This window comes from Schistocerca serialis, chromosome 8 (genome assembly GCF_023864345.2).
Source record: "Schistocerca serialis cubense isolate TAMUIC-IGC-003099 chromosome 8, iqSchSeri2.2, whole genome shotgun sequence".
NCBI lineage: Eukaryota > Metazoa > Arthropoda > Insecta > Orthoptera > Acrididae > Schistocerca > Schistocerca serialis.
In genome coordinates, this window is record NC_064645.1 from 506,079,180 (window position 1) to 506,092,613 (window position 13,434).

General features: G+C 41.2%; 1 protein-coding gene across 1 annotated transcript in view; it reads left to right on the plus strand.

The window, feature by feature from the left end:
• The window catches only part of LOC126416570 (N6-adenosine-methyltransferase catalytic subunit), an 84,057-nt gene that overhangs the window by 21,938 nt on the left and 48,685 nt on the right, over positions 1 to 13,434 (plus strand). The window contains 1 exon segment of the mRNA XM_050084318.1: positions 11,265 to 11,508. Coding sequence (XP_049940275.1) covers positions 11,265 to 11,508 — 244 coding nt within the window.

The following is a 13,434-nucleotide window of genomic DNA, read 5'->3' on the forward strand; positions in this document are numbered from 1 at the left end:
TGTGCGGGTGCGTTGTCTTGGTGAAACAGCACAAGCGCAGCCCTTCCCGGACGTTTTTGTTGCAGTGCAGGAAGGAATTTGTTCTTCAAAACATTTTTGTAGGATGCACCTGTTACCGTAGTGCCCTTTGAAACGCAATGGGTAAGGATTACGCCCTCGCTGTCCCAGAACATGGACACCATCATTTTTTCAGCACTGGCGGTTACCCGAAATTTTTTTGGTGGCGGTGAATCTTTGTGCTTCCATTGAGCTGACTGGCGCTTTGTTTCTGGATTGAAAAATGGTATCCACGTCTCATCCATTGTCACAACCAACGAAAAGAAAGTCCCATTCATGCTGTCATTGCGCGTCAACATTGCTTGGCAACATGCCACACGGGCAGCCATGTGGTCGTCCGTCAGCATTCGTGGCACCCACCTGGATGACAATTTTCGCATTTTCAGGTCGTCATGCAGGATTGTGTGCACAGAACCCACAGAAATGCCAACTCTGGAGGCGATCTGTTCAACAGTCATTCAGCGAGTCCCCTAAACAATTCTCTCCACTTTCTCGATCATGTCGTCAGACCGGCTTGTGCAAGCCCGAGGTTGTTTCGGTTTGTTGTCACACGATGTTCTGCCTTCATTAAACTGTCGCACCCACAAACGCACTTTCGACACATCCATAACTCCATCACCACATGTCTCCTTCAACTGTCGATGAATTTCAATTGGTTTCACACCATGCAAATTCAGAAAACGAATGATTGCACGCTGTTCAAGTAAGGAAAACGTCGCCGTTTTAAGTATTTAAAACAGTTCTCATTCTCGCCGCTGGCGGTAAAATTCCATCTGCCGTACGGTGCTGCCATCTCTGGGACGTATTGACAATGAACGCGACCTCATTTTAAAGTAATGCGCATGTTTCTATCTCTTTCCAGTCCGGAGAAAAAAACCGGAGGCCTTAGAACTTGAATGCACCTCGTACTCACATATTGAGTATATTAGACATGTTCCCCGCTGCCCAACTATTGATCAGACATGTTGGGAATACTTCTGAAATCACATTATTTTGAATTTTTGCAATTATATGACCTGTCTTAGCCTTGGCTGCATGTTACAATACCTAGTTATCAGATCCTGTCATAGTTGCAATTGAATTTGTCTGTTTACCAGACTGTTCCAGAAGAAGCACAGTGCAGCATGTCAGCAATAAGAGAAATATAGGTGTTTCTCAAAACTCGTCAACACTTTAAATTTAGGAGTTTCTCAAAGCTTTACTGAAGCTGATGTTCCACAAACAATCCACTTGTATGAACTCAGCCTTAAGGTGCTTGAAGAGTTGAATATGTATCTCACTACCCTTTTTTTCTGAGGACACGCTGCCATTCGAATAATTGTAGCTGAAATGTCAAAATTAGTACGAAAACATCTGCATACTGTGTATATCCCAACACCTGTTACGTCATGTCAGTCAAAGAGGCACTGCTCCATTAGACAGTGTGTATTCCATCTCAGGTTGCAAGCTATATGCATACCTTGTACCATGCTAGCCCACTCCAGTGGGTTCCCTGCCTAAGAAGACTTTACAAAGATAGTAAGTACACTGTGTATTGGTGTCGAATCCACCAGGGGGGGGGGGGGGGGGGGGGATGAATAAACTAGGCCACAAGAGAGAGCAGAAGGAATATGAAATTAATTATGGTGAGAGTGGCTGTCATAATGGTGAAAGGCAAGGATAGTTTCAAAAATGAGAGAGAGAGCATAAAGACAGCTGAATTGTACTACACGTGTTACATCAGATGTTTCATAGGTTCAGTGTAATTTTTTACTCAAAGAATCAATAGCTGAGGTAAAGGACATAGTATGTTACTGACAGTGAAGCAGATGCCGGATGGCAGCTTCAAGTTTTGTAGCGCACTTGATGTTTTTTTTAATTATTATTTTATTTTTCACTGGTAGGTTGCAAGTCATGCTGCAAAATAAGTCTTGTTTTGAAAGGCACACAACAACGTAAACAAAGTTATATGTTTAATACACACCTGATATAAGCTACGAGGTTACAGCATGATATGTAATAACACCCTATAAATATGATGCCATAGGTGGCACTGGTTTCTTGCATTGTATATATCACTATATAGCTTCAGCAAATAAAGAAAAAATGCGTTGATGAAATCTTCTCAGGTTATCAGTTGAGTGAAGGTGACATTCTGCAGCTACATTTCGACAAGTTTCCTACTCGTAATTTGCAGGAGAAGTGTTGGGTTCACGTCCAGTATGTATCTTTGCAGATGGTGAACAACAGGTTCCTCTGCCTTGTCTGCAATGGCTAGGCCAATCACACACCTCCAGAAGGGGTGTGTCGAAAGGGCGAGGGGAATCCTGTTTTTGGCCTAACCATTGCAAACGAGGCAGAGGAGCTTGCGCTCCAGCATCTATAAAGGAATGAACTTGGCATGAACCTGACCCTTCGCCTGAAGATGACGAGTAGGAAACTTCTCCAAACGTAGCCACAGAATGACACAGTGACCTGGCTGATAACCCAAGAAGACTTCATCTTCGAAATTCATGTAGAAAGTTTGCATTCCCGTATAGAAACTGCATTTTTAACCTTGTAAACATATTATTTTATATACCTGTGACAGAGAGCATTTCATGTAAATCTAATCTTGAAGTTGTTGGAAATTCTGTAAGTAAACAGGCTTTTCTTGAACATTACGGAATATGTATGTACTAAGTTATGAAATAGTGAAAATATTACTTACAAATATAAAATTAAAACAGTCTCTAACTAGAATGAATTATTCTGTTTGGTCACATGATGAAGGCTGTAGGAGCCCTGTGCTTTTATCTCATCCATAACCATATAACAAGGCAACATTGTTTTTGAGAAAGTGAATGTTAACCATTAGTATATGAAGCATCGAAGATTTTAAAAGTAAAAAACTGTGCATTGTAGGGAGAAATTTTTTATGTTACAGGATGTGTCTCAACAGTTTACAGGGTGTACACAATAATTATTTACAATGTATCACAGTGGTGTAGAGGAGGTTGAGATGAACAGTTTGATACAGGGCACTAGTGGTCTATCAAATCTGGAAATTATCACAAATTGGCCTAAAAAAAACCACCTAAGCTATAGCACATGGCACAGTGTGCATAATTGTCAGTATTCATTCACTGTCTGTCGACAAAGTATTTGTCCTACAGAAGGAATGAATATGACATTTTCTTGTAGGAAATTTATGTAGTTTAATCTTGCACTGGAGTACCGTATTTACTCGAATCTAAGCCGCACTCGAATCTAAGCCGCACCTGAAAAATGAGACTCGAAATCAAGGAAAAAAAAAAAATTTCCCGAATCTAAGCCGCACCTGATATTTGAGACTCGAAATTCAAGGGGAGAGAAAAGTTTTAGGCCGCACCTACAAATCGAAACAAAGTTGGTCCATTGTTATATGAGACACAATTTAGGTCGAATGAATGATGATACAGCTACAGTAGGTTCGAGTCGTAAGCTTAGCAGTTAAGCTTTAGTGGGTAGCCATTGCTATACGTCACGCGCTCCGTCCGTATTTATGCGGGTACCTTTCCTTTTTCACATTTGGTTTGAATTGATTGCTTATTTTGCTTTGATCTGGTAAGTGCCGTTCTCTTTGTTATAGGTGTTTACGTCACTCTAAGCTGAAAATGCATTACTGTACTGTGTCATGAATTGTTTGTCGCATTCTAATATGAGTGTATACGGCCTGTCCCCGCTCGTGGCATGGCTTGTTTTCGTGCGCACTACCGCCACTTACAATAAAAAAAGAGAGGAATCATTTCATTAGCAAAACAACGGCAAGAGACTGCTGTTTGTTGTTACTTACACTGCTGCTTTCTTTGATAATGATCAACAAGAACCAAATAATAGACTGCTTTTGATAGAAGACGTTCTGAACGAGAGTTTAGCGAAAATTTTTCTCCGTTTGAAAATCTTTGCAGACGCCTCTTCAGTACATTACATTCTGCCCAGAAATTAGAGTCATCTTAGATTTAAGAATTTAATCAATTGCGTGCTTCATTTCTGACTGTATCACTATTAGGCATAAGAATAATATGAATATAAACATGACATGATATGTATATTCTTCCGCGTTTGCTGTTGTCTCACCCTAGTTTCGTAGCTTATTAGGCAGGCAGGATTTAAATGAGATAGCAGCAAACATGAAAGAATACATGGCAAAATGTTTATATTCGTATTATTCTTATGGCGAAGGGAATACTGTATGTGATTCATGTGGTGTCACCGCCAGACACCACACTTGCTAGATGGTAGCCTTTAAATCAGCCGCAGTCCGTTAGTATACGTCGGACCCGCGTGTCGCCAGTATCAGTGATAGCAGACCGAGCACCGCCACATGGCAGGTCTAGAGAGAGACTTCCTAGCACTCGCCCCAGTTAGACAGCCGACTTTGCTAGCGATGGTTCACTGACAAATTACGCTCTCATTTGCCGAGACTATAGTTAACATAGCCTTCAGCTACGTCATTTACTACGACCTAGCAAGGCGCCATTAACAGTTACTATAGATGCTGTAAAACATGTACCGTCAAGAGCGATGTTCACCAATTATGAATTAAAGTTAAGTATTCCAGTAGTTACGTACGTTCTTTGCTACTACAAATTCCTTGTCCTGTTCCAGACCTCATGCCAGCCTGCGTGAGCTTAAATGCGTGCCTTTCGGCTTCCTGTCATAGTGGATTGGCTGTCTTGCCAATCCACAACAATTCACAATTCATAAAAGTTCCTATTAGCAACCATCTCTTCTCACAGGTAGGAAAAAATTCAGAACATGCGGTTGGCCATATTGGCAAACATCCCAAACAGTCTTGCCAGTCGGATTTTCGTAGTACATTGAAATGCTGCTACATTCAAAGATGAACAATACGGAATTTGTATTTACTTCATTGGATAAGGTATAAAATGCAGTGGTCGAAACTTGGGGCGGAGAAGAAGGCTCGTCTTCCACCCTTATTTTTTTTAAATTTATTTACTGACGTGGAGGTTTTGGCGCTAGTATTTATCTTTGTTCCTGCAAAGCATGCCTATGCAGCGCTACCTATATTCGACGGCAGAAGTCACTTGTGGCGGCACCTACCAACATTTTTCAGAACTTCCACTTACTTTGCACTCGATTCTAAGCTGCAGGCGGTTTTTTGGATTACAAAAACCGGAAAAAAAGTGCGGCTTAGATTCGAGTAAATATGGTAAATTTTCACCAGAGGCTGCAGTTTTTGAGTTATTTGAAAAAATTGTGCCAAACTTACTTTCAAATGCACCTCCACAATCTCCCTACACTGGGCTGGATTTTAGTATGTTGTAAGTGGCACTCCCACCTGCTGCTGTACAAAAATTTGTGACTACACAAACTGTTTCCACATTCACCTCTTTTTGGTCTTCATTGACTGGGCTGTCATATCACCAGCTTAGTCGGCTATTTTACTAACATTAAAAAATTTGATGCATACACTAATTTCCTTTACAATTCAATCTTGCTGTAACTCCTACGAACACAGTAGTTTTGTTGTAAGGATGCCACACAAACAAAATTATTTAATTAGTAATTTTACACTGTTAAAATTCACAAACTTGTGAGATAAAATTTACACAAACATCATTTACACAAACTTGAAGAGTCACATCAGTTTTACAATTTGTACAAGCACAACTAAGTCAGTGGTGTAATAGTAGCCCCCAAAATGAAGCCAAAAATATTGAATCAGGAAATAATTTATGTAGTTACAGATTGTACAGTTGTAGGAGGGAGTGCTGAGAACAACATACTAAAAATCCTGCTTAGTGAGAGGTGAATGTGAGAGTGTGGGTGCATTTAAAGAACACTTTTGCACATTTCTCTTGAATAACTTGAAAACTGCAGCTTCTAGCGAAAACGTGTTCCAATACAAAATTAAACTATATTAATTTGTGTGAATTGGAGGTGGATGGGGGAGAAAGGAAAGGGAAGGGAAGGAATCATTGATATCAGCTGCATGTGACTCCTGCTTATTTGGCAGTTGCGTTAACTACTACAGCATTTGGACACAGTGTTTATCACAGTTGTGTGGGTCATTTCAGCATCCGTCCCGGCTAACCCACACTCTCACCAAGTGCAACCTATCTGCAGTCTCTGTCCATGTCCTCCATGCTCGTTATATTCATATTCCTGTGGGAGGCAAATGTATTTGTGCATCTGAACTGAAGAGGTGGATTAATGGCCCGTCGAGGTGAATCAGTTATGTGAATACATGGAGCCTGTGCTTTTCAAAGGCCCAGCATACATTTTCACTTGTCACCACTAATTGCGTATAGAGTCCTGATGCAACTGTCATCAACAATTCCTTCTCTTATCTTTCCTTCCACCCCCCCCCCCCCTCCCACCCCACCACCTCACCCTTCAGTTCACCTAATATGTGTTTGAAAGAACAGACACCACCCATTGATACATTAACTATCTACCAAAAAAGGCCCTATTAATGCTTTCTATTGTAATCCCCACTCATGACGTTTTTCAGATTCCTTGTATCACTCTCCTTCTGTTCCATGGAGAAGCAAGCAACCCTTCCCTGATTGCCATTTGGTACATGTTCGACACAATTATTTTCATGTAAAGGCCATGTATGGTCGCTGGAGGCCTCAGTGTTTTCTGTGGATTTGGATGTTGTCTCCGACATCCCGCAAGTGTCACCCCAGCATATTCTGCTCTCAATGGTAGTGTATGGATGACAGATTGAGTTTCAGATAGCCATGGGAGTGTCGGTAAGCCTAATTATCTTAAATATGTACCGGCTCTTGGGCTGCCCTGCATTGGATTAGCCACTAACTCAAGTTGTTTCTCATAGAAAACAGTGTATTCCTTTGCGGGGACAATTTTCTGCACATTAGAAGAAAGTGGAATGGCAACTTACATTGTGAGTGGTAAATTTAGCAAATTCACTGTAGGTTGAAAATATTTGTGAGTTAGATGTCTCTCTTTTTTTTTTTTTTTTTTTTTTTTTTTTTGGCTTCCAGATAGTTGACAAAGTATGTTTAGCATCAGTCAATCCCAATCTTTACTACAGTTGTATAACTAGTTGTTTCAGAATATCTTCAATTAGACAGACAATTTGAGTGACACATCTCCCTCAAGTGTCTGCAGTCCCTAAATTTCGTCCACTCACGCCATTCCCTTCCCCTTCGTGATAAAGTCAAGGTCAAGTTGCAACATTGGCAGGACCTTGGCACTGTTCCTCCTATTTCATCGAGTCAGTGGGCCAACTCCCTGCTGGTGATTCAGTGGTGTTCATTTGTGGCGATTTTAAACAATCAATAAATGGGCAATTTGCCATGGACTCGTATCCCATTCTGTGGCCAGAGGAGTTGATGAGTGTGTTAGGGGGCCAGTATTCCTCGTGTATGGACTTGCACGATGCATAATTGCAATTGTCCCTGGATGGGATCCCTCTTCTCGAAGTTTCTCAGTGCTCAACATCCTATTTGGGCTTTCATCAGTTTAATCACTTGTCTTTTGGAATATTATCTGGAACAATTGATTCAAGACATTTCTTTTTGCCTGAAATACCCTGATGTCAGCTTGGTCACGAGGTCCATGTGCAAGGAGCATTTGCGGATTCTGCAGATGGTTTTCCAACACGTTCTGGAGAACAACCTTCATTGTAAATTAGAAAAATGTTGATTTTTTTCCAAGGTGCATCTTTTGTGTTGTGTGCTCTGCAAAGATGGCCTCGTCGTACAGGTGATCACTTCAGTGCCCAAGAAACTGCAGGAGTTAGAGTTCTTTTTGGGCAGGATTTCATAATATGATAAGTTTATTCCCCTGGCCACACACATCTGCCTTCCTCTTAACTGGCTTCGCCAGAAAGGGTTCATATTTGTCTGGTCTGCACTTTGTCAATGAATTTGTCACTCCCTGAAGCAGTGTTTGTGCTTCACACCCAGTTTGGCTTCTTTTACACACGGTAAATCTTTGATCTTGGCCAGTGACACAACCCTGTGTGGCGTTGGTGCAGTTCTGTCACATTGGAACACATATAGCACCAAACAGCCCATTGCTTACACATCAGAGCTGCTTTTCATGACACAACATAATGGTTCACGTGAGAAAAAAGGAGGCAGTGGCTATTGCATGGAGCAAAATTCCTACTTATAACTAACCACAAGCCACCAGTTTAATTATTCAGCCCTCATTCCAAACTACCGGGTAGGGCTGGCCACTGACTGCAGAGGTTGGTGCTTTCCCTCAGTAATTATCCTTATGACATTCAATACTGGTCCACCACACAGCATGCAAATGCAGATACTCTATCACAATTGTCAGCAGGACCAAATCCAGAAGTCAACCAACAGTAGGCCATCGTTTTTGCCTTGTATGATGCCTTGCAGCAGACCTTGTTGCATTTTCCTTAGATGGCACAGGATGTCATGGCAACTGTGGGAAAATCATTTCAGCTGTCCATGTGGGGTGACCTGAGTGCACTCTTTTGGGAGTGGATTCATTGTGACATACGTTTGTGATTTGGTATTGTCCACAGAGTCCTCAAGCTTGCCATGGAAGAGCAAAACTGTTGAGTTGTCATCCCTCCAGCATTGCACCCTCACATATTCCAGCTGCTTCATTTGTTGCACTAGGTTATGATGTGTATAAAGGCTCTGATACATTGTCACACCTGCTGGGCAGAAACTGATCACAATGTTAGACACCTTGTGCAGGCTTGCATAGCCTATGCACAACACAATGCTGTGGCACCTCACCAGTTTTTCCTTGGCCATTTCCAGAGCATTCTTGAGTCACAATACACATTGACATCTTTTGAAAGCATGTGGTTGGTTGTGATTGATGCCTTGTCAAATTTCCCATACACCCCAAAACATGCTCCACAATGTTGACAGCAACAGTTTGCACATTGTCAGCCATTTCTGATATCAAGCCTCTCCCTCCAGATCCTTGTATCTGACAACAACTGGCACCTTGTGTCATGGGAGTTTGAAGATTTTTGCATTTGCAATGGTATCAAGCATCTGACTATCACCCCATTTCACCCTCTGTCTAACTTGGAGGTAGAGCATTTTGTGCTTATGTTCAAGACCCATATAAAAAATCTGTCTTTGCCTTGTCATACAGTGATGCCCTATCAAGTTTGCTGGCTTTGTATCAGGTGATGCCAATTAACAAGGTGTAGTCAGGCAGAGCATTTGCATAGGTACCAAGTGGAGAATCTCTTGGAATTCTTGCACTCGAACTCGTATACTTTGGACCATCGCCGCTTGCCATGTTTTTCTCACAGCGCTGTTGTTTGGTCCTGGTGTCTTGGTCAGCGGCAGGGGTGGATGCCAGATGTAATAGTGGGCCACAAAGCATGGCAGTTGTTTGTAGTGGATGTCGGTCAAGCCTAGCTGAACCATCATTCTAATCAGTTGCGTCTGCAACCTGTTGGATCTTCAACACCATTGTCTCCAAGCCATCTGGGCATCGGGATCAGTCGTAAAGTTGTTCCAATGGAAGGCTCCCAGTAGTGGCAGTGTACATGATGCTGCTGTATCCATTGCACCCTCCACTATCCTACCTTCGACCAAGGAATAGGGCATCTGTGGGATGGTTCCTGTGCATTCCACTGCAGTGTCCATGAAATTTGAACCAGTGCCCTCTTTTTCCCCACTCACCGGTGGCTGAGTCCTTACCTGTGCCCATGCCAGCTGTTACCCCAGCCTTCCTGCAGAGCAAGCTGTGTTGCCATTGTCTCCTTGGATGGTCAGTCCAGTCAGGGAATCTCAGGCCCATCTAGTTTTTGCACTAGAGGTCGTGGCACAAACTGGGCCATTTTTGGTCCTATGTGGCCTTTTTATGGGGAGGCATTTAGTACTGCCACCAGTGGTTGACATGGATGCAGAGGAGCTGTTGTTGGTATGGCACCAGAATAGCACAGATCACTGCCATGGGTGGCATGCATAAAGTGTGATGTGGGACAGAGCTATTGACCAGGTGTTTACCTGCTGGCAATAATAGGCCTGGCCTGCAGTTCTAAGTCCAGTTTCAACGCCCATGGACCAAGCCGTAGCCCCATCAATTCTATGTGCTCCATTGTCAATCACACGCATTGGTCGCATGTTGTGATTATCTGTGGTTTGTTCTCTATGTGGTGGTAAGACTTTGTGTTCCCTTGTAGATTAACACGGATGTCAAGATCCCCTAGATTAAGGTGGATGCTAGGATAGTTCCTTTAAAAAGGGCATGGCCAATTTCCTTCTTCATCCTTCCCCTGTCTGAACTTGTGCTTAATTGTTAATGAGCTTATCATCAGTGAGACATGAAACAATCTACCTTCTTTAATTTTCAAATGAGCTCAGATATCACATTTACCTTGATTGTGAACTTAACAAATATTCTCATTCAGCTGTGTTGATTTCTTTGCGGTAACATGGGATGTTTTGCAATGCTAAAGGTTTCAATGTCTAACAATTGAATATGCCTTTGTGTGTGTACTCTGTTCTCATTATGTGCAGTGTAAGAATAAATAATAATAATAATATGTAACTGATGTAATACTTCTTTTCTTGAGATCTCTTAAATAGAGAAGTTAGAAACCAGGAAGGGGTTGGGGGGGAGGGGGAGCGGAAGTAGTAACATCATTGCAATTAGAATGTGTGCTTAGCTTTGAAGATAGTTGGAGAAAGAACCTGGCAATATTTTACAAGACTGCTCTCACACATCCCAAAGATAACCAAAAGTGTCATAAATTATGATAAAGAGATTAAGACTGATATGGTAATACTCGTATTAGCAAGTATTGAGTTTTATTTCTGGAACTCGCAGACAACAGCTTCTGTGTACATTGCAAAACACTTGAGTTTAGATTTAAGCATTGCTATGTTTTACTGTACCTTGTGTGATTTCATTAGCTGAAGAAATATGGGGATTAATTTTTTAGCATAAGTTTGTTATGTAAACAGTGTAATCATGGCAATCACACACCATTTTTGCATGCAATGCAATAACAGGCTTTGAAAACTGTTACCTGTCTGTACGCACAATTAAGGAGAGTTCATGGAAATGAAGAATTATTCCACTGTGGTATCCAGAAAATAAAATCATGCAGACGTTTTCATTCTGATACAGAATATGAAAAACAGATCATGAAGTCGTATCATTAAAATATATGAAGTTTTTCTGCCTGAATTTATTACTGGACCTTTTACCCCTGCTTACTTTTTAAACCATATTTCGATGTATACATTATTTGTTGACAGTGTGAAAGAGAACAGCAAAGATGGCAAACCAGCACTAGATGTTGTTTCTGCAGAGCACACCAAGCTTGTGGCCATGGTAAATGAGCTAGAAGGAGAAGAAAAAGCACGAACATTAGAGCAACCAACAGAGGAAGTGAGTCGAAAGCGGAAATGTGAGGGGGAACTTGAAGGAGAGCCTGCACCCAAGGCTGTAAAGACTGCAGCCTCTGACAGAGATAAGGATCCGAAGGCTGCTGATATTATGGTATGCTAAAAGTAGTAATGTGTCATTAACACATGTGATCTGTAATGTCTGTGAACATGTTTCAGCATCTACTACAAACATGATTGCGAAATTCTTCAATTCAGCCGTACTTCAAGTTGTGAAAGCAATTGCTGTAATTTATGAGGGTCCTGGTAAGAGGTTCAAAGCTAGCAGCACAGCAAATAAGATAATCTACCGCTTTTTATATAATATATTTAATCACCGTATCTTTTATTGATGGGAGTCAAATACTCCCTCTCATCAGTGGTTTTCTAAGCTTTCAAGTTAACTCCATTTATTTGTGAAGATGCTGAGATACTGATGGAGCTGTATGTGTAAACATTTCTGCAGACATAAGAGTGATTATGTATCTTTCAGAAGAAAAAAACACTTTCTTTACATATTTCAACAAATTTTATGCTTCATCGGGTTCACTTGATCCAGAAGTCACAAAACGCAGTAGCTAAAATTCAAAAAATCGAAGCGAGAGAGCTAAGTAAGTGAACACCAATACTTGCAACAAAATTCACTTCAGAGAACACAACAGCATGTATCCTCAGATCAACAAATAAAAAAGAAGCTGCATCGAAATGTGAAAATATTTTGTTGGCACCCCAGCACACACATCAAAAGATTGAAGTGTTCGTTTTTTCTGTACATAGTTTGAGAGTGGAATGGTAGATAAGTAACTTGAAGGTGGTTTGATGAACCCTCTGCCAGGCATTAAATTGTCAGTTGCGGAGTAGTCATGTAGATGTAGATCTAATTCAGATATGGGCAGAAAAGAAAAGAATAATGTAGAGGGACACCTCTATGTAAATAACATCACATACAGCAAATATACTGTGACAACCCGCAGGTACGGTTAATCAGACATAAAGAAGCCTGGTGACTTAAAAAGATCTTGTAGAGAGGTACAGGGAATTTTAGAATGTGAGGTTATCCAAACTTGAAGAAATTAAATGTTGTGTGGCTTAACAATGTTGTCTGACTTGTGCATCTCCAGGGGAGGCCATTAGTGTTCCAGTACCAGAGACAATCACCATACATCTTCATCTCAATAATTTAACACCAAATCCCAGATAACTTTTTGACCTCAGTGTTCAGTCAATAGGAATCTCAGAATGTGGAAGAAGTATATTGAGATTTAGGAAAATGTTATGGTAGGTTGCATTTTCATTCACTTGAGACACTCACTGTTGTATACTCTAGGCAGTAATGACGGGTGGCAAGTTGGTAAAGGTTGTGCAAATAAATGCATTGCAAAGTGCCATTGCAATGACAGAAGTATAGAAAAGGATGGAAGATTTGGACATGGATGTAATGTGCAACTATGAAGAACAAATCGGAAGTGGTCAGCAATGAAGCCCAGCTGAGTTCAGATAGTAATTACCGAATCCAGAACAGTGACTGAACATATCTGAAGTGGTCAGCAATGAAGCCCAGCTGAGTTCAGATAGTAATTACCAAGTCCAGAAGAGTGACTGCCATTGCTGTTTAGAAAGGGACATTACAGTCACAAAACTAAGTAAGGTGTGGAGTGAGCCTGCGGGACCCATAGAGATACTGGCTTGCTGACATGCATCTTTCCATACCAGCATGAGATAGCCCCATACTTAAGTCAGAGACTGGTTGTCACTATTGTAGATATCAGATATCATGTCATTGTTCTTGATGCCAAAGTAATATCCGTACCATGACAGCGGGGAGACTGAACAATAGGAGGGTCAAACTAGTAGACTTGATTCAAAAATTAGGCTTTCATATTCTGAATTGACTTGTTTCTACATTGTACATAATGGGAAAGCAGAAGAAACAATGAATGTAGACTTTGGCCACTAAAATTGAAGTTCAGTGCGTCTGAGAATGGCAAGTATTAGAGGGGGTCACTATGAGTGATGATAACATAATACCGTTTGACCTTAA